General features: G+C 39.2%; 1 protein-coding gene across 7 annotated transcripts in view; it reads right to left on the minus strand.

The window, feature by feature from the left end:
• Positions 1-23,167, minus strand: part of MTERF1 (mitochondrial transcription termination factor 1) — a 42,925-nt gene that overhangs the window by 16,809 nt on the left and 2,949 nt on the right. For 6 of the 7 annotated variants that reach the window (XM_010383775.2, XM_010383776.2, XM_030932657.1 and 3 more), the window contains one exon: positions 18,505-20,383. In XM_010383775.2, the coding sequence (XP_010382077.1) occupies positions 19,213-20,383 (1,171 nt within the window). In that variant the 3' untranslated portion in view covers positions 18,505-19,212. Of the gene's footprint in view, positions 1-18,504; positions 20,384-23,167 lie in introns of those variants that run through there. The other variant, XM_030932660.1, reaches the window with a different exon arrangement.

Consider the following 23,167-nt stretch of genomic DNA (forward strand, 5'->3'; position numbering starts at 1 on the left):
GACCTAATTTTAATCTTTTTAATCAGTTATATATAATTTATATATTTAATTATGTTTTTATCACACAGTTAAACTTTAATTCTGTGAATAACTTATCACATTAAGCTAAAACAGTAAGCTATAGCCAGTTATATTGTGCTTATATGAATTGCAGACATAAAGCTTCATTCAAGAGAAAGGCTTCTGAAGTAGCTGTGCAGGTCAGAGAGAGAAATTCAAACATACAGAGTGGGATAATGCTGACCTAACTGCACTAATTTTGTCATAGACACTTTAGTTGATATTTAGGGTATAACATGACAATCAGTTATCCCTAACTGCAGGAAAGCAAAAAAGAACAAAAAAAAAAAACAATTGCCTCTGACTCGTGTGGTTGCAGCCTACTTTCCTTAGAAAAGGACACTATATGTAGCTGTGTGAAAGCATAAATCCAATCTATTAACTAATTAAATAAACCAGAGCTCAACAGAGCATGGGACTTTATAAGAGCCTTTGTTTTCTTACGACAAAAAGGTCAAAATCTACCTTTTTTTTTTTCTTTAAGAGATGGTGGCTTCCTATGTTGCCCAGGCTGGACTCAAACTCCTGCGCTCAAGGAATCCTCTCATCTGAGCCTCCCGAGTAGCTAGGAATATAGACACAAGCCACCATGCCTAGCTGGAAGTGAGACTTTATCTGCACTGCTGGAATAGTAAAAGCAAAGCAGGGGTCAGCTGCTTTCAGTAAATTCTAGCCCATAGGTCCCAGTCAAGTTCCAGGAAGCCCTCTAGAATGAAAAGATTTTGATATTAGTACCAGTGTTTAATTCATGTCATGGCCTGACTTAAGTATAGGTCGTTAAGTATAGGGCCAAGGCAGGGGCTTGAGTGGTTTGGAGTTCATGACTGTTCCACTTGGAATGTATCCTGGTGTATGAGTATGAATCTATCAATATTTTTTTCAGGTGGCTTCCCAGGTCTCCCAACACTTTTACTGAAAAGATACTGTTTAATTCTTTATATCAATATAGAAACATAAAGTCAAATATATTTGTTTAGTAGAGTTGAAGAGAGCCTAGAAACACATTCAGCGACATGGAAATTTAGTATCAGATGAAGATGGCATTTCAAATCAGAGTTGAATGGATTTTTCACATTTGCTGAGGTATAACTGAAGTGTACTAAAATGCACATATTTAAAACATATAATTTGATACATTTTGACTCACAAAACCATCACCACTATCAACATGATGAATATATACATCACTCCCAAAAGTTTCCCTGTAGTCTTTTGTAGTCCTTTCTTCCTTCGTGGCCTTCTTCATCCACCCACCCCATCTCAGTAACCAATGATCTGCTTTCTGTCACCACAAATTAGTGAGCATTGTCTAGAAGTTTATATAAATTGATTAATAAAGATTTTATTCTTTAGCTTCTTTCATTCAGCATATTTTAAGATTTGCTCATGTAGCTGCATGTATCAATATTTCACATAGCTGAGTAATACTCCACTGCCTGAATATATCACAATGTACTTTTCCATTCCATGTTGTTCCAATGTCCATTGGATTACTTCCAGTTTTTGGTTACTCCAAGTAAAGCTGTTTGAACATGTACAATTATTTGAATAGACATAAAGCATGGCAATGTTAACTTCAATGAATAATTCAAACCAAAATGTATTAACTACAATAAGAGAGAGCTTTATATTGCTGTCTACCAAAAAGATACAGGTCAAAAGCTTTTATATAAGTCTTTACAACAACTTTCCATTGTTGTAAAAGATCTATCCTGAACAAAACCCCAGGCCCAGATAATTTCAAAGTTCTGCCCAACTTTAAAGACATGATCACGTCCACAGCTTTCAAACAGCTCCAAAACATAGAGAAGAAATAGTAAGCTTCTAAATTAACTTTGTGAGGCTAGCACAGCCCTGATGCAAAAACCTGACAAAGTGGCAACCTCTCTCCCCCATTTAAAAAAAAAAAAAAATCTATGCACCAAAACTTTCATAATAAAAGGTAGGAAGGATCTGTAGACCAATCTCCCTCATGAATACTAATGAAAATCTAAGTAAAATATTAGTAAATTGAATAGGGCATAGGTTTTATTTCAGTAAAAACAAAAAGTGATATGCAGAAATCCACTGATGTCATTCATTAAAAGGTTAAGAGATTATTTTTAAAGGATTTTTTTCCAAAACCATCTTTCATCCCTGATTTAAATAAATAAACCTCTTTGTAAACTAAGAATAAAAGGATATCTCTCTTCAACCTCATGATAAATAGGTTAGCTGAGACTTTTGTTTCTTTGTATTGTTCAAAGACTTTTACAATGATTATTACCACAGAATAAATTCATTTCCACGGTAAACTTTAAAAGAAAGAAAATTATGGTAGGCAGAATTTGAAGGTACATTGACAGCTGGTGAAGGTGCCACTGGGATATTCAAAATGGAAATGAAAGAATTAGCATATCATCATACTAAAATTGTTCATAATTAACATAAAGCAATTCACGTACAAAAGTTCATCAATCTTCACACGATATTTCTATTAAGGACAAATAAATTCCAAGTACTGATCACAAAAATAGTGAAACTGAGACAGAAAATGAAATTCCATCAGTGTATCTTCTATTTCTTCCCAAAATCTAATAATACAGTCCTGCTCTTCTACCTCACTTGTGCCCAACTTTTCCTGAACTATATAACAATGGACTATTACCAAAGGTTGTGGCTAGGGTTCTGCCATCAACAGTTCTCTACTGGATCTCCACTAGATGGTAGGAAGTAAGGGGGCATTACAGACTAACAAGGAAGGAGCCAGTAGTCAGGGTTTTGTTTTGCTTTTTTACAGGAAAGCTATAATGTTGGATCTTTAGCCATAGACCATGTACTACCCAGCCTTAGAAATTATTTAAGGGGAGAAATTACTAGTTTAATAACCCAATAAACCCATCTATAAATATTCACTTTTTAAATTCCTTCCTACTAAGTTCATCTGGAAGAAACTCACTTTTTTTTCTTTTTAATCTGTGATATTATCCAAATTATTGCAGTTATTTGAAAGTGCTCAAATTTATGGCAATAATTTAGAATGGTTTCCATTAAAAAATGAAGTTTTACAGATCCATCTGACATTTGGAGAATGGCAAAATGCAGCACACTTAATATTTATATTTTCTAGACCAAAATTTTAAGTTATAAAGTAAACCAACGATTAAAAAATGGTGTATGCATTAACACTATGGAATAATGAAATAATCTAGGTAGGATTTTCAAAAAATTACTAATGTACTAAAATTTACTCACTCTGACCAATGGTGACAAATTATGGTTTACCCAAAGAACAGAATTTCATGCAGCCATTAAAAAATCATGTTATAGGTGAACACTTGATTCTGTAATTAGTTACTAAAGAATACTTAGTATGTTCAGGATCTATTACATTAAAAAAATAATCAAATAGTTAAGTTTCAAATATATATACCACTCATCTATTCATATTACATGCATGTATGGATATTTCTATCAACAAAAACAATAGCAAGAGTCACCAAAATGTTAACAATCTCTGAGAGATAAGATTATAGCTATTTTCTTTTGGAGGATTCATTTTCTATCTTTTCCCATCATAAACATGGATTTTTTTCACTCATGACAAAATATTACTGAAGATTTCTATAATTTCTTTTTTGAGACAGGATCTCTCACCTTTGCCCATGCTAGAGTTCAGTGGCACAGTTGTAGCTCACTGCAATCTCAAACTTCTGAGCTCAAGCAATTCTCCCACCTCAGCCTCTCAATAGCTAGGAGTAGAGGTGTGCACCACTGTGGCTGGCCTTTTTTTGTTTTGTTTTGTTTTTCATTACCCAGGCTGGTCTTGAACTCCTGGGCTCAAGCAATCCTCCCACCTCGGCCTCCCAAATTGCTGGGATTACAGGCGTGAGCTGGGATTATGTGCCTGGCCAATACTTCTATAATTCTATTTTGTAAAAAAAGAATTGACTCTCCCTTGAGCAGACTCGAATCTTAAAGTGTGACATGTTAATTTTGCCTGACAGGCATTATCTGTTTGTTTCTCCAAAGTTTTCCTTCCCCCATTGCCTGCTGCCCAATGATCAAGTGCTGTACTGTACTTCAGTGCAACCCACATTCTCTCTGGCCACTTGCAACTATCGTTGCTATACCATTTCTCATCAGCCCAGCTACAATCCCATGATCTGATGATGTCAATAAACTATTACCTCTTCTACCCACCTCCTTCAAGTTCCTTATGAGCTTGTTAGATTCCAAAGCAATACCTCAGAAAATACATACAATTCAGAAGACTTAAGAAATCAATACTTTGTTTTAAGCCATAACAGTAAAATGTATTCCCAATAATACTACTGTACCCATACAATAGAATATTACTTGTCAATAAAAAAGAAATACTAATATGTGCTACACGGATGAACCTTGAAAATATGCTAAGTATGGGGCGGAGCAAGATGGCCGAATAGGAACAGCTCCAGTCTCCAACTCCCAGCGCGAGCCACACAGAAGACCGGTGATTTCTGCATTTTCAACTGAGGTACTGGGGTCATCTCACTAGGGAGTGCCGGACAATCGGTGCTGGTCAGCTGCTGCAGCCTGACCAGCGAGAGCTGAAGCAGGGCGAGGCATTGCCTCACCTGGAAGTACAAGGGGTAAGGGAATCCGTTTTCCTAGCCAGGGGAACTGAGACACACAACACCTGGAAAATCGGGTAACTCCCACCCCAATACTGCGCTTTAAGCAGACAGGCACACCAGGAGAATATATCCCACACCTGGCCGGGAGGATCCCACGCCCACGGAGCCTCCCTCACTGCTAACACAGCCGTCTGCCGCGATCTATCTGCAAGGCAGCAGCGAGGCTGGGGGAGGGGCGCCCGCCATTGCTGAGGCTTAAGTAGGTAAACAAAGCCACTGGGAAGCTCGAACTGGGTGGAGCTCACAGCAGCTCAAGGAAGCCTGCCTGTCTCTGTAGTCTCCACCTCTGGGGACAGCGCACAGCTGAAGACCAACAGGGGAAGCAGTGGGGGCCAGTGCAGACGCGAACGACTCTGTCTGACAGCTTTGGGGAGAGCCGTGATCTCCCAACGTGGAGGTTGAGAACTGAGAACGGACAGACTGCCTGCTCAGGTGGGTCCCTGACCCCTGAGTAGCCTAGCTGGGAGACATCCCCCACTAGGGGCAGTCTGACACCCCACAGCTCACAGGGTGGAGTACACCCCTGAGAGGAAACTTCCAAAGGAAGAATCAGACAGGTACACTCGCTGTTCAGCAATATTCTATCTTCGGCAACCTCTGCTGCTGATACCCAGGCAAACAGGGTCTGGAGTGGACCTCAAGCAATCTCCAACAGACCAACAGACAGTCCTTCTGACTGTCAGAAGGAAAACCATCAAACAGGAAGGACACCTATACCAAAACCCCATCAGTACGTCACCATCATCAAAGACCAGAGACAGATAAAACCACAAAGATGGGGAAGAAGCAGGGCAGAAAAGCTGGAAATTCAAAAAATAAGAGCGCATCTCCCCCTGCAAAGGAGCGCAGCCCATCGCCAGCAACGGATCAAAGCTGGTCAGAGAATGACTTGGACGAGAGGAGAGAAGAAGGCTTCAGTCCATCAAACTTCTCAGAGCTAAAGGAGGAATTACGTACCCAGCGCAAAGAAACTAAAAATCTTGAAAAAAGAGTGGAAGAATTGACAGCTAGACTAATTAATGCAGAGAAGATCATAAACGAAATGACAGAGATGAAAACCATGACACGAGAAATACGTGACAAATGCACAAGCTTCAGTAACCGACTCGATCAACTGGAAGAAAGAGTATCAGCGATTGAGGATCAAATGAATGAAATGAAGCGAGAAGAGAAACCAAAAGAAAAAAGAAGAAAAAGAAATGAACAAAGCCTGCAAGAAGTATGGGATTATGTAAAAAGACCAAATCTACGTCTGATGGGGGTGCCTGAAAGTGAGGGGGAAAATGGAACCAAGTTGGAAAACACTCTTCAGGATATCATCCAGGAGAACTTCCCCAACCTAGTAGGGCAGGCCAACATTCAAATTCAGGAAATACAGAGAACACCACAAAGATAATCCTCCAGAAGAGCAACTCCAAGACACTTAATTGCCAGATTCACCAAAGTTGAAATGAAGGAAAAAATCTTAAGGGCAGCCAGAGAGAAAGGTCGGGTTACCCACAAAGGGAAGCCCATCAGACTAACAGCAGATCTCTCGGCAGAAACTCTACAAGCCAGAAGAGAGTGGGGGCCAATATTCAACGTTCTTAAAGAAAAGAATTTCCAACCCAGAATTTCATATCCAGCCAAACTAAGTTTCATAAGTGAAGGAGAAATAAAATCCTTTACAGATAAGCAAATGCTTAGAGATTTTGTCACCACCAGGCCTGCCTTACAAGAGACCCTGAAGGAAGCCCTAAACATGGAAAGGAACAACCGGTACCAGCCATTGCAAAAACATGCCAAAATGTAAAGACCATTGAGGCTAGGAAGAAACTGCATCAAATAACAAGCAAAATAACCAGTTAATATCATAATGACAGGATCAAGTTCACACATAACAATATTAACCTTAAATGTAAATGGACTAAATGCTCCAATTAAAAGACACAGACTGGCAAACTGGATAAAGTGTCAAGACCCATCAGTCTGCTGTATTCAGGAGACCCATCTCACATGCAGAGACATACATAGGCTCAAAATAAAGGGATGGAGGAAGATCTACCAAGCAAATGGAGAACAAAAAAAAGCAGGGGTTGCAATCCTAGTCTCTGATAAAACAGACCTTAAACCACCAAAGATCAAAAGAGACAAAGAAGGCCATTACATAATGGTAAAGGGATCAATTCAACAGGAAGAGCTAACTATCCTAAATATATATGCACCCAATACAGGAGCACCCAAATTCATAAAGCAAGTCCTTAGAGACTTACAAAGAGACTTAGACTCCCATACAATAATAATGGGAGACTTCAACACTCCACTGTCAACATTAGACAGATCAACGAGACAGAAAGTTAACAAGGATATCCAGGAATTGAACTCATCTCTGCACCACACGGACCTAATAGACATCTATAGAACTCTCCACCCCAAATCAACAGAATATACATTCTTCTCAGCACCACATCGCACTTATTCCAAAATTGACCACATAATTGGAAGTAAAGCACTCCTCAGCAAATGTAAAAGAACAGAAATTATAACAAACTGTCTCTCAGACCACAGTGCAATCAAAATAGAACTCAGGACTAAGAAAGTCAATCAAAACCGCTCAACTACATGGAAACTGAACAACCTGCTCCTGAATGACTACTGGGTATGTAACGAAATGAAAGCAGAAATAAAGATGTTCTTTGAAACCAAGGAGAACAAAGATACAACATACCAGAATCTCTGGGACACATTTGAAGCAGTGTGTAGAGGGAAATTTATAGCACTAAATGTCCACAAGAGAAAGCAGGAAAGATCTAAAATTGACACTCTAACATCACAATTAAAACAACTAGAGAGGCAAGAGCAAACACATTCAAAAGCTAGCAGAAGGCAAGAAATAATGAAGATCAGAGCAGAACTGAAGGAGATAGAGACACAAAAAACCCTCCAAAAAATCAATGAATCCAGGAGTTGGTTTTTTGAAAAAATCAACAAAATTGACAGACCGCTAGCAAGACTAATAAGGAAGAAAAGAGAGAGGAATCAAATAGACGAAATAAAAAATGATAAAGGGGATATCACCACCGACCCCACAGAAATACAAACTACCATCAGAGAATACTATAAACGCCTCTACGCAAATCAACTAGAAAATCTAGAAGAAATGGATAATTTCCTGGACACTTATACTCTCCCAAGACTAAACCAGGAAGAAGTTGAATCCCTGAATAGACCAATAGCAGGCTCTGAAATTGAGGCAACAATTAATAGCCTACCCACCAAAAAAAGTCCAGGACCAGATGGATTCACAGCTGAATTCTACCAGAGGTACAAGGAGGAGCTGGTACCATGCCTTCTGAAACTATTCCAATCAATAGAAAAAGAGGGAATCCTCCCTAACTCATTTTATGAGGCCAACATCATCCTGATACCAAAGCCTGGCAGAGACACAACAAAAAAAGAGAATTTTAGACCAATATCCCTGATGAACATCGATGCAAAAATTCTCAATAAAATACTGGCAAACCGGATTCAGCAGCACATCAAAAAGCTTATCCACCATGATCAAGTGGGCTTCATCCCTGGGATGCAAGGCTGGTTCAACATTTGCAAATCAATAAACGTAATCCAGCATATAAACAGAACCAAAGACAAGAACCACATGATTATCTCAATAGATGCAGAAAAGGCTTTTGACAAAATTCAACAGCCCTTCATGCTAAAAACGCTCAATAAATTCGGTATTGGTGGAACGTACCTCAAAATAATAAGAGCTATTTATGACAAACCCACAGCTAATATCATTCTGAATGGGCAAAAACTGGAAAAATTCCCTTTGAAAACTGGCACGAGACAGGGATGCCCTCTCTCACCACTCCTATTCAACATAGTGTTGGAAGTTCTGGCGAGGGCAATCAGGCAAGAGAAAGAAATCAAGGGTATCCAGTTAGGAAAAGAAGAAGTCAAATTGTCCCTGTTTGCAGATGACATGATTGTATATTTAGAAAACCCCATCATCTCAGCCCAAAATCTCCTTAAACTGATAAGCAACTTCAGCAAAGTCTCAGGATACAAAATTAATGTGCAAAAATCACAAGCATTCTTATACACCAGTAACAGACAAGCAGAGAGCCAAATCAGGAATGAACTTCCATTCACAATTGCTTCAAAGAGAATCAAATACCTAGGAATCCAGCTTACAAGGGATGTAAAGGACCTCTTCAAGGAGAACTACAAACCACTGCTCAGTGAAATAAAAGAGGACACAAACAAATGGAAGAACATACCATGCTCATGGATAGGAAGAATCAATATCGTGAAAATGGCCATACTCCCCAAGGTTATTTATAGATTCAATGCCATCCCCATCAAGCTACCAATGAGTTTCTTCACAGAATTGGAAAAAACTGCTTTAAAGTTCATATGGAACCAAAAAAGAGCCCGCATTGCCAAGACAATCCTAAGTCAAAAGGACAAAGCTGGAGGCGTCACGCTACCTGACTTCAAACTATACTACAAGGCTACAGTAACCAAAACAGCATGGTACTGGTACCAAAACAGAGATATAGACCAATGGAACAGAACAGAGTCCTCAGAAATAATACCACACATCTACAGCCATCTGATCTTTGACAAACCTGAGAGAAACAAGAAATGGGGAAAGGATTCCCTATTTAATAAATGGTGCTGGGAAAATTGGCTAGCCACAAGTAGAAAGCTGAAACTGGATCCTTTCCTTACCCCTTATACGAAGATTAATTCAAGATGGATTAGAGACTTAAATGTTAGACCTAATACCATAAAAACCCTAGAAGAAAATCTAGGTAGTACCATTGGACATAGGCATGGGCAAGGACTTCATGTCTACAACACCAAAAGCAACGGCAGCAAAAGCCAAAATTGACAAATGGGATCTAATTAAACTAAAGAGCTTTTGCACAGCAAAAGAAACTACCATCAGAGGGAACAGGCAACCTACAGAATGGGAGAAAATTTTTGCAATCTACTCATCTGACAAAGGGCTAATATCCAGAATCTACAAAGAACTCAAACAAATATACAAGAAAAAAACAAACAACCCCATCAAAAAGTGGGCAAAGGATATGAACAGACATTTCTCAAAAGAAGACATTCATACAGCCGACACATGAAAAAATGCTCATCATCACTTGCCATCAGAGAAATGCAAATCAAAACCACAATGAGATACCATCTCACACCAGTTAGAATGGCAATCATTAAGAAGTCAGGAAACAACAGGTGTTGGAGAGGATGTGGAGAAATAGGAACACTTTTACACTGTTGGTGGGATTGTAAACTAGTTCAACCATTATGGAAAACAGTATGGCAATTCCTCAAGGATCTAGAACTAGATGTACCATATGACCCAGCCATCCCACTACTGGGTATATACCCAAAGGATTATAAATTATTCTACTACAAAGACACATGCACACGTATGTTTATTGTGGCACTATTCACAATAGCAAAGACTTGGAATCAACCCAAATGTCCATCTGTGACAGACTGGATTAAGAAAATGTGGCACATATACACCATGGAATACTATGCAGCCATAAAAAAGGATGAGTTTGCGTCCTTTGTAGGGACATGGATGCAGCTGGAAACCATCATTCTTAGCAAACTATCACAAGAAGAGAAAACCAAACACCGCATGTTCTCACTCATAGGTGGAAACTGAACAATGAGATCACTTGGACTCGGGAAGGGGAACATCACACACTGGGGCCTATCATGGGGAGGGGGGAGGAGGGAGGGATTGCAATGGGGAGTTATACATGATATAAATGATGAATTGATGGGTGCTGACGAGTTGATGGGTGCAGCACACCAACATGGCATAAGTATACATATGTAACAAACCTGCATGTTATGCACATGTACCCTAGAACTTAAAGTATAATAAAAAAAGAAAAGAAAAGAAAAGAAAATATGCTAAGTAAAAGAAGCCAGTGAGGAAGTTCCAAGATGACCGAATAGGAACACCTCCGTTCTACAGCTCCCAGCGTGAGCAACACAGAAGACAGGTGATTTCCACATTTCCAACTGAGGTACCAGGTTCCTCTCACTAGGGCTTGTTGGACAGTGGGTGCAGGACAGTGGGTGCAGCCCACGGACCATGAGCTGAAGCAGGGTGAGACATCGTCTCACCCAGGAAGCGCAAGGGTTTGGGGAATTCCCTTTCCTAGCCAAGGGAAGCCATGGCAGATGGCAACTGGAAAATAGGGTCACTCCCACCCTAATATGGTGCTTTTCCAACAGTCTTAGCAAACGGCACACCAGGAGATTACATCCTGCACCTGGCTCGGAGGGTCCCACGCCTATGGAGCCTTGCTCACTGCTAGCACAGCAGTCTGAGATCAAACTGCAAGGTGGCAGCGAGGCCGGGGGAGGGGCACCCGCCACTGCTGAGGCTTGAGTAAGTAAACAAAGCGACCTGGAAGCTCAAACTGAGTGGAGCCCACCGCAGCTCAAGGAGGCCTGCCTGCCTCTGTAGACTCCACCTCTGGGGGCAAGGCATAGCTGAACAAAAGGCAGCAGAAACTTCTGCAGACTTAAATGTCCCTATCTGACAGCTTTGAAGACAGTAGTGGTTCTCCCAGCACAGAGTTTGAGATCTGAGAATGGACAGACTGCCTCCTCAAATGGGTCCCTGATCCCCGAGTAGCCTAACTAGGAGGCACCTCCCAGTAGAGGCTGACTAACACCTCATACAGCTGGGTGCCCCTCTGAGATGAAGCTTCCAGAGGAACAATCAGGCAGCAATATTTGCCGTTCTGCAATACATGAGGTTCTGGAGCCTCTGCTGGTGATACCCAGGCAAACAGGGTCTGGAGGAGGCCTCCAGCAAACTCCAACAGAACTACAGCTGAGGGTTCTGTTAGAAGAAAAACTAACAAATAGAAAGGACACCCACACCAAAACCCCATCTGTACGTCACCATCATCAAAGACCAAAGGTAGATAAAACCACAAAGATGGTGAGAAACCAGAGGAGAAAAGCTGAAAATTCTGAAAATCAGAGCGCCTTCTTCTCCTCCAAATGATCACAGCTCCTCGCCAGCAACGGAACAAAGTTGGACAGAGAATGACTTTGACGAGTTGAGAGAAGAAGGCTTCAGACGATCGGTAATAACAAACATCCTCAAGTTAAAGGAGGATGTTTGAACCCATCGCAAAGAAGCTAAAAACCTTGAAAAGAGACTGGACAAATGGCTGACTAGAATAAACAGCGTAGAGAAGAGCTTAAATGGCCTGATGGAGCTGAAAACCATGGCACGAGAGCTACATGATGCACGCACAAGCTTCAGTAGCCAATTCAATCAACTGGAAGAAAGGGTGTCAGGTATTGAAGATCAAATGAATGAAATGAAGCGAGAAGAGAAATTTAGAGAAAAAAGAGTAAAAAGAAATGAACAAAGCCTCCAAGAAATATAGGACTATGTGAAAAGACCAAATCTACGTCTGACTGGCGTACCTGAAAGTGATGGGGAGAATGGAACCAAGTTGGAAAACACTCTGCAGGATATTATCCAGGAGAACTTCTCCAACCTAGCAAGGCAGGCAGACATTCAAATTCAGGAAATACAGAGAATGCCACAAAGATACTCCTCGAGAACAGCAACTCCAAGACATATAACTGTCAGATTCACTGAAGTTCAAATGAAGGAAAAAATGTTAAGGGCAGCCAGAGAGAGAAGTCAAGTTACCCACAAAGGGAAGCCCATCAGACTAACAGCAGATCTCTCGGCAGAAACTCTACAAGCCAGAAAAGAGTGGGCGCCAACATTCAACATTCTTAAAGAAAAGAATTTTCAACCCAGAATTTCATATCCAGCCAAACGAAGCTTCACAAGTGAAGGAGAAATAAAATCCTTTGCAGACAAGCCAGTGCTGAGAGATTGTGTCACCACCAGGCCTGCCTTACAAGAGCTCCTGAAGGAAGCAGTAAACATGGGAAGGAAAAACCGGTACCAACCACTGCAAAAACATGCCAAAATGTAAAGACCATCAAGGCTAGGAAGAAACTACATCAACTAACGAGCAAAATAACCAGCTAACCTCGTAATGACAGGATCAAATTCACATATAACAACATTAACCTTAAATGTAAATGGGCTAAATGCTCCAATTAAAAGACAGACTGGCAAATTGGATAAAGAGTCAAGACCCATCAGTCTGCTGTATTCAGGAGACCCATCTCATGTGCAGAGACGTACATAAGCTCAAAATAAAGGGACAGAGGAAGATCTACCAAGCAAATAGAAAACAAAAAAAAGCAAGGGTTGCAATCCTAGTCTATGATAAAACAGACTTTAAACCAACAAAGATGAGAAGAGACAAAGAAGGCCATTATATAATGGTAAAGGGATCAATTCAACAAGGATAGTTAGATAGAGCTAACTATCCTAAATATATATGCACCCAATATAGGAGCACCCAGATTCATAAAGCAAGTCCTTTGAGACCTACAAAGAGACTTAGACTCCCACACAATAATAATGGGAGACTTTAACACCCCACTGTCAACAGTAGACAGATCAACGAGACAGAAAGTTAACAAGGATATCCAGGAATTGAACTCATCTCTGCACCAAACAGACCTAATAGACATTTACACAACTCTCCACCCCAAATCAACAGAATATACATTCTTCTCAGCACCACATCACACTTATTCCAAAATTGACCACATAGTTGGAAGTAAAGCACTCCTCAGCAAATGTAAAAGAATAGAAATTATAACAAACTGTCTCTCAGACCACAGTGCAATCAAACTAGAACTCAGGATAAAGAAACTCATGCAAAACTGCTCAACTACATGGAAACTGAACCTGCTCCTGAATGACTACTGGGTACATCACAAAATGAAGGCAGAAATAAAGATGCTCTTTGAAACCAATGAGAACAGAGACACAACATACCAGAATTTCTGGGACACATTTAAAGCAGTGTGTGGAGGGAAATTTATAGAACTAAATGCCCACAAGAGAAACCAGGAAAGATCTAAAATTGAAACCCTAACATCATAATTAAAAGAACTAGAGAAGCAAGAGCAAACACATCCAAAAGCTAGCAGAAGGCAAGAAATAACTAAGATCAGAGCAGAACTGAAGGAGATAGAGACATAACCCTTCAAAAAATCAATGAATCCAGGAGCTGTTTTTTTGAAGAGATCAACAAAATTGATAGACCGCTAGCAAGACTAATAAAGAGAGAAGAATCAGACACTATAAAAAATCATAGAGGGGATATCACCACTGATCCCACAGAGATACAAACTACCATCAGAGAATATTATAAACACCTCTACACAAATAAACTAGAAAATCTAGAAGAAATGGATAAATCCCTGGACACATACACCCTCCTAAGATTAAACCAGGAAGAAGCTGAATCCCTGAATAGACTAATAACAGGCTCTGAAATTGAGGCAATAATAAAGAGCCTACCAACCAAAAAAAGTCCAGGACCAGACGGATTCACAGCCAAATTCTACCAGTGGTACAAAGAAACTATTCCTTCTGAAACTATTCCAATCAAAAGAAAAAGAGGCGACCAGACGGATTCACAGCCAAATTCTACCAGTGGTACAAAGAAACTATTCCTTCTGAAACTATTCCAATCAACAGAAAAAGAGGCAATCCTCCCTAACTCATTTTATGAGGCCAGCATCATCCTGATACCAAAGCCTGGCAGAGACACAACAAAAAAAGAGAATTTTAGACTAATATTCCTGATGAACATCAATGCAAAAATCCTCAATAAAATACTGGCAAATCGAATCCAGCAGCACATTAAAAAGCTTATCCACCACGATCAAGTGGGCTTTATCCCTGGGATGCAAGGCTGGTACAACATATGCAAATCAATAAACGTAATCCATCATATAAACAGAACCAAAGACAAAAACAACATGATTATTTCAACAGATGCAGAAAAGGCCTTTGATAAAAGTCAACAGCCCTTCATGCTAAAAACACTCAATAAATTAGGTATTGATGTGACGTATCTCAAAATGTTAAGAGCTACTTATGACAAACCCACAGCCAATATCATACTGAATGGGCAAAAACTGGAAGAACTCCCTTTGAAAACTGGCACAAGACAGGGATGCCCCCTCTCACCACTCCTATTCAACATAGTGTTGGAAGTTCTGGCCAGGGCAATCAGGCAGGTAAAAGAAATAAAGGGTATTCAATTAGGAAAAGAGGAAGTCAAATTGTCCCTGTTTGCGGATGACATGATTGTATATCTAGAAAACCCCATCGTCTCAGCCCAAAATCTCCTTCAGCTGATAAGCAACTTCAGCAAATCTCAGGATACAAAATCAAGGTGCAAAAATCACAAGCATTCCTATACACCAATAACAGGCAAACAGAGAGCCAAATCATGAGTGAACTCCCATTCACAATTGATTCAAAGAGAATAAAATACCTAGGAATCCAACTTACAAGGGATGTGAAGGACCTCTTCAAGGAGAACTACAAACCACTGCTCAACGAGATAAAAGAGGACACAAAAGGAAAAACATTCCATGCTCATGGATAGGAGGAATTAATATCATGAAAATGGCCATACTGCCCAAGGTAATTTATAGATTCCCTGCCATCCCCATCAAGCTACCAATGACTTTCTTCACAGAATTGGAAAAAACTACTTTAAACTTCATATGGAACCAACAAAGAGCCCACATTGCCAAGACAATCCTAAGCAAAAAGAACAAAGCTGCAGGCATCATGCTACCTTACTTCAAACTATACCACAAGGCTATAGTAACCAAAACAGCATGGTACTGGTACCAAAACAGAAATATAGACCAATGGAACAGAACAGAGCCCTCAGAAATAATACCATACCTCTACAACCATCTGATCTTTGACAAACCTGACAAAAACAAGAAATGGGGAAAGGATTCCCTATTTAATAAATGGTGCTGGGAAAACTGGCTGGCCATATGTAGAAAGCTGAATCTGGATCCCTTCTTTACACCTTATACAAAAATTAATTCAGGATGGATTAAAGACTTTCCTAGAAGAAAACCTAGGCAATACTATTCAGGACATAGGCATGGGCAAGGACTTCATGTCTAAAACACCAAAAGCAATGGCAACAAAAGCTAAAATTGACAAATGGGATCTAATTAAAGAGCTTCTGCACAGCAATAGAAACCACCATCAGAGTCAACAGGCAACCTACAGAATGGGAGAAAATTTTTGCAATCTACCCATCTGAGAAAGGGTTAATATCCAAATTCTACAAAGAACTTAAACAAATTTACAAGAAAAAAAAATCCATCAAAAAGTGGGCAAAGTATATGAAGAGACACTTCTCAAAAGAAGACATTTATACAGCCAACAGACACATGAAGAAATGCTCATCATCACTGGCCATCAGAGAAATGCAAATCAAAACCACAATGAGATACTATCTCACACCAGTTAGAATAGCGATCATTGAAAAGTCAGGAAACAACAGGTGCTGGAGAGGATGTGGAGAAATAGGAACACTTTTACACTGTTGATGGGATTGTAAACTAGTTCAACTATTGTGGAAGACAGCGTGGTGATTCCTCAAGGATCTAGAACTAGAAATACCATTTGACCCAGCCATCCCATTACTGGGTATATACCCAAAGGATTATAAATCATGCTGCTATAAAGACACATGCACACATAAGTTTACTGAGGCACTATTCCCAATAGCAAAGACTTGGAACCAACCCAAATGTCCATCAACGATAGACTGGATTAAGAAAATGTGGCACAGATACACCATGGAATACTACACAGCCATAAAAAAGGATGAGTTCATGTCGTTTGAAGGGACATGGAGGAAGCTGGAAACCATCATTCTGAGCAAACTATCGCAAGGACAGAAAACCAAACACTGCATGTTCTCACTCCTAGGTGGGAATTGAACAATGAGAACACTTGGACACAGGGTGGGGAATATCACACACTGGGGCCTATCGTGGGGTGGGAGGAGGGGGGAGGGATAGCATTCAGAGAAATACCTAATGTAAATGACGAGTTAACGGGTGCAGCACACCAACATGACACATATATACATATGTAACAAACAGCACATTGTGCACATGTATCCTAGAACTTAAAGTATAATAATAGAAAAAAAAGAAAATGGGATAATAAAAAAAAAAGAAGCCAGTCACAAAAGACCATACTGTATGATTCCAATTATATGAAATGTTCAGAATAAACAAATTTATAGAGACAGAAAACAGATTCATTTTTGCTTAGAGCTGGGGGAACAAATGGAGGGAAACAATGGGGACTCACTAACAGGTACAAGGTTTCTGTTAGGATTGCAAACATATTCTAAAATTAGATTGTGGTGATGGTTGCTGCTATGGTTTGTCTATCTGTCTCCTCCAAAACTCATGTTGAAATTTAATCCCCAATGTGACAGCATTGAGAGGTGGGGCCTTTAAGAGGTGATTGGATCATAAGGGCTATGTCATCAGAAATTGATTAATCTATTCATTAATTAATGTATTAATGAATTAATGGGTTATCACGGGAGTGGACTGGTAGCTTTATAAGAGAAAGAGACCTAAGCACATTAGCACTTGCCATGTGATACATTGTGCCGCCTCAGGACTCTTCAGAGTCCCCACCAGCAAGAAGGTTCTCACCAGATATAGCCCCTCAACCTAGGATTTCTCAGTTTCCATAACTTTAAGAAATTCCTTTTCTTTATAAATTTTCCAATAAATTATAAATGTATTATAAGCAATGGAAAATAAAGTTGCACAACTCTCTCTATATACATATAAATTGAACTGTGTCAGACTTTAAATAGGTAAATTGAATATGTGATTTACATATAAATAAAGCTGCTTTTTAAAATACTATCTTTTGATTATAGGTTATCACTGATTGCATCATTACTATGTGCAAGAAACCTTAGAGGTACATTTTCATTTGATTCCTACCAACTCTGGAAGGTCAATTTCTAGTGTTATAGATGAGAAAAACAGGTTCAGTAAATTTAAAACATTAACACAAGTTATTCAGGAATGGTGCCCAGATACATCACTCTAAAGCTCTTGCTTTCTAAACTATGCCATGCTTGCCATCAAATAAACAAAGATAATTATAATAAGAGTATTGTTGAATATATAAATGGCCTTAGAAAAGCAGACATAATGGCCGGGCGCGGTGGCTCAAGCCTGTAATCCCAGCACTTTGGGAGGCCGAGACGGACGGATCACGAGGTTAGTAGATCGAGACCATCCTGGCTACCCCGGTGAAACCCCATCTCTACTAAAAAATACAAAAAACTAGCCGGGCGAGGTGGTGGGTGCCTGTAGTCCCAGCTACTCGGGAGGCTGAGGCAGAAGAATGGCATGAACCCGGGAGGCGGAACTTGCAGTGAGCCGAGATCCCGCCACTGCACTCCAGCCCCGGCGACAGAGCGAGACTCCATCTCAAAAAAAAAAAAAAGGAAAGCAGACATATTGGTTTTTATCAATAGTAGGAATAAGGTTTTTTAAGCCATCACTGATAGCAAATGAGGTTTAAAAGGTTGAGCGCCATTATGTTAATTCAAAAACGACATCTAGAAAACAAATGCCTCTGACAAAGAATTAAAAGTAATATAATTTGTCCCATATCTTTCAGTTTATGTCAGAGCTAGATTGTGAGTATCTTGAAAATACCGACATTATCCGATTTGTCATTTTTTAAGTCAATGCCTCTGAAAATTACTCTTTAATATTAGCTGAAATGCCAACAAAATGCACAGAAATGATTACCATTTCCTTAAACTATATTAGGCAATAATATTCCTTTATTTAGATTATTCACATTTAGTTTTTAATGCACATTTAAGACTTTATAAACACTAACATTAGCAATTCCAGAAGGGTAGGTAGATTTTTAAAATATAATTACTCTTATAAAAGGAAGAAATATAGACTTAACACTAAAGAATTGTATTTTGTGACTTCACCTATAATGCAACTAATCATCTACTTAGTTGCTATGTTAATCTACTCGCTTCTGCAGCAAATTATCACTGACTCAGTGGTTTAAAAGAACACAAATTTACCATCTTATGGTTCTGTGGGTCAGAAGTTTGACATTGATCTCACTGGGCTAAAAAGGTGCCAGCAAGGCTGCATTCCTTTCTGGGGACTCTAAGGGAGAATCTGTTTCCTTGCCTCTTCCATTTTTTTTTTTTTACAGGCCCCCTTCATTCCTTGGCTCAAGGTGTCTTCCTCTTTCAAAGTCCCCTTTTACCTTCCTTCAAAAGTAGTCGTCTTTCTTATATACGATCACTCTGACCTCCTCTTTTGCCTCCCTCTTCAACTTTTAAAGACCCCTATGATTATATTGGGCCCTCCCAAGTAATTCAGGATAATCTCCCCATTTTAAGGCCCTTAATAACATTTTAACTTAATCACTTCTGCAAAATTCTTTTGCAATGTGGCATAACATATTTACATTTCCTGAGAATTAAAAACACTGGCATCCTTAGGCCAATCTGCTTAACTTTTTCAATTTAGCTTCATATCTTTTTTTACTCCAAGATAGAAGAGTGATGTTTAAAGTACTCAAGTTACAGCCAACATTTACCAATTCTCTGATTCGACTTTTTAAAGTACTTATGCTTGAATCCAGAACCCGAGGATTTTCAATTATTTGTGAAATACTAACGTTTTCTTCTATGAGGCAGTCTATTTTATCATTAAACTTTTTCTCTGCCAAGAAGATCACATCTGGATAGCTTAAGACAAACTTCTGTACCTCTTCTTCAGTACATTCAAGAGAAAACAGCTTCTTTTTGATATTTGTGTAGCTTCTTCTGGCATAGTCATTGGAAAGATCTAGGATTTCAGCTCCTGGACCACATATCAGAATCAGCAGTTCCTCACCGTTCAAGTTGAAAGTTGACTGTAAGAATTCAATGTTAGTTTTCACCCGCTTGGTGCTCTGAATTAAGATAAAAGGGTTTTTTAAAATTATCTTCCTGACAAAATCTGTGGGATCATTGTGACCCAATGACAAACAGGTTGCCTGCAAAAAATTAACCATCTGTTTATTCAGATCAAGACTATTGGAGAAGGTACGAGGGGCATTGGTCAACAATCGACAAAGGCATTTACGGGTCAATCCAACTGAGTACAGGAACTTTATATTATTCTCTAAGTTTAAGTTGTTATTGGACCGAAAAAAGGATTCAGGAGAACGTTCCAAAATATTTACAATTTCAAGGTCTGATGTCACAATCTTTCTCCACAGATCCCACCGTTCTGAAAGATTCTCAGGAGTACGTGTTATTGCTCGTGGGTATCTTGATATGATGCTAGCAATCACTTCTTTGCTAGCTCCTTTGGAAAGAAGGAACGTCTTCAGGTCCTGCTCATTGGTAATCATCCTATGAAAAACTCCAGGCTGTCGTTTCCTTGCCATGTCAACATCTACTCCCATAGTAAGTAAGTTGTTCAGTAGGTCCTCATTTTCTGAAGGCTCACTGCCTGCATTACGACACTTCACACCAAAAAGCCTAAATGAAACTGATTTGAAGATGATTTCTGCTGAAAATCGGGTCATCCAACAGCTTGAACCAAAGAGAAAGTTACTTCTCATATGCCAGAGGTTTCTTGGTGCCATAATGGTGAGGTAGTTCAAACCTTTTGAAATGCTGTGTAAAACAACACATAAAATATTATACAAATGCATGTGTTAAACAACTAAATGGCCATATTATGATCCTATGAGCATCATGGTCATTTCTATGAGAATACTACCTTCAGCTCCAGCTCTACAAAACTGTGTTAATAATTCAGCCAATGCACTGTCTCTCCCTAGCTCACTGCTTCTGTTATATGTAGGCATGGGGCTGCTTCCATTGTTAACATAAAGAAAAGCAGGATGGGGCACCATTAGTGACCCAGAATTGTTCTTCCTTTTTTCTTGCTCTTTTTGTTTACCCTTGCCTGCCTTGGCTACCTAAAATCAGTTGACCCTCTCCATCTCTGCTTTGTCCTCCTGATTTCCAAATTTTTTTTTTTTTGAGACAGGGTCTCACTCTGTCATCCAGACTGGAGTGCAGCAGCACAATCATGGCTCGCTGCAACCTTATCTCCCTAGGCTCAGGTGATGCTCCCACCTCAGCCTCCCAAGCAGTTGGGACCACAGGAATTCCCCCCCACACCCAGCTGATTTTTTATTTTTATTTTTTGTAGAGACAGCGTTTCACTATGTCACTCAGGCTGGTCTCAAACTCCTGGGCTCAAGTGATCTGCCTGCCTTGGCCTCCTAAAGTGCTGGGATTACAGGTGTGTGCTACCATGCCAGGTCTGGCTTATTGCCTTATATTTCAATTTTCCACGTCTTTGACCTTGCCCTGCCCATAGATACTAGATTTCTTTGCCTCTGGCCTCCTGGTTTTCAAACTCTAAATCTAGCCCTGAAAACCAACACCTCAGATTAATTTCCTAGAAACAGTAATTAATAATATTGATTGTTAATGAATATATGAGGAAACAGAGGAAATTCTCAACATCTTGAACATCTTTTTCTAGATTCATGCTGCCCTTTATATCCATGCTACCATTAAAGCCTTAATTTTTCTTAGCTTATATAGACCTCTAGTCAACAGCTCTTGATCACAATCATTTGGTTTACCCTACCATTCCCTACGTTGTAATCCAATAATTCCAAACCAATTTTCATCTTCAAAATGATCTAGTTGCGATATTAAATCCACATAGCCCACCACATGTGAAACTGTGCTGAAAGATGGCATGTAAACATTAAAACATTACTTTCACCATTCTCCCCTTCTCCATCACCATATTAACAAGACTAATTTTGGGCTGTTTGCATGTGTTGCACAACACTTTCAACTTTCAGCTTCTAGCATGTGACTAAAACCTCAATAACTCATTTTTCCTGATCATTTAGAAATGGGGCTCAAAACATACAAGCTTATTTATAATCATAATCATAGCTCCCTACTAAAATGAGCATCTCCATAAGAAATATTTTATGAGAAAAGCAACAGAAAAAGCGTTCTGTTATTCAACCTATCTGATTTGTTTCTAAGCTACTTGTGCCTGAGTCATATAACGTACATACATATTTTTTTAAACTGTACTTTTGCTTTTTTAGAATATATAACTGTAACAAGTTTGTGCTTGATTTCTAATTACTTACAATGGGCTCTTACTTAGAAAAGGCCTTCTTTTTTTCTCCTTTTCCTAATTAAGCATAAAATAGAAAATAGAGATAGATGATTCCAACCCACTACTAACCTCTTTGGGCCAAAGACACTGCTTTCAAGATCAATTTCAAAGAAAGCCTCTTTGTGTCTGTCCTTGCAATTACTCCAGTTTTAACTAGAACTTGATTATGCCTACAGGCAGGGGACATTCCTGTGGCTCACATAATCTACAGATTCTCACAGAATTGGGAAAAGACCCCAAAACTATAGAATCAAGTAATGTGTAAAGCCAAATGCAAGGCACTCACAACATAAACATCAAACAACAAAAGCACATTTTAGACTGATCCATACTCTGCTGAACTCACTATTCTTCACTTCTCCATAATACCACATACTACTCTGTAACTACATACTCTTCCAAAAATGCATGAATTTAGAAACTAAAATACAATTATCCTTCTAACTGAAGAATGAAGGCTCTTCCTTGCATAGCTCAACAGCCTGTTCTCTCTTCCAGATACTCAAGTGACCTCTACTGGAATAATGGGGCAGAATGCATCAGCTGGAAATCAGACCAGTACTTTCTAGAGAGGTCCAAGATGATATAATGCGATGGAGGAAGAAAATAGTAAAACTACAATTTATATTTGTCTTAGCCTTTGAAAAATTCTTTCTACATATGTTTTATAATATAAACAATATAATTGTACTGTAAGACATATAATCAATAAACAAATGTACATATATTGTAGGTGTATTTTTATTGACAATGTACACAATCAAAAAAGTGTGGACTACTACTTTAGACAGTGCACTTTCTTGAGACTATTAGCATCATGGTAAACAGGCTGAACAAGCAACAGAATGTTCAACAGAAATTATATTAATAGCAAACTAAAAATAAGTGAAAATGTATGCCAAAATTCCTAACAAAAAGTAACAAATCTATAAATGTTTCTTCTAAATCTGTCACAGGTAAATTTGATGTCTTGTGTATAACTCATCCTTCATGGAAGTATCTTCCACACAAACTAACATGTCCCAAACTTGAGTATCTTTCCCAGTCCCCAAAGTTGCCCTCTTCTGACTAAAGATACCATTATCACAATCACTATCCTAAGAGTCATTTGTGATAAAAATCTAAAAGTGAGCTTTGCTTTCTTCCTCTTCCTCAACTACAGTCATCAAATGAAGTAGATTCAACTTCTTTGCCATCGCTCTGAAATCCACCCTTGCTACTCTTCGTAATTCTCATTC

Source organism: Rhinopithecus roxellana, chromosome 6 (assembly GCF_007565055.1).
Source record: "Rhinopithecus roxellana isolate Shanxi Qingling chromosome 6, ASM756505v1, whole genome shotgun sequence".
NCBI classification, from domain to species: Eukaryota; Metazoa; Chordata; class Mammalia; order Primates; family Cercopithecidae; genus Rhinopithecus; species Rhinopithecus roxellana.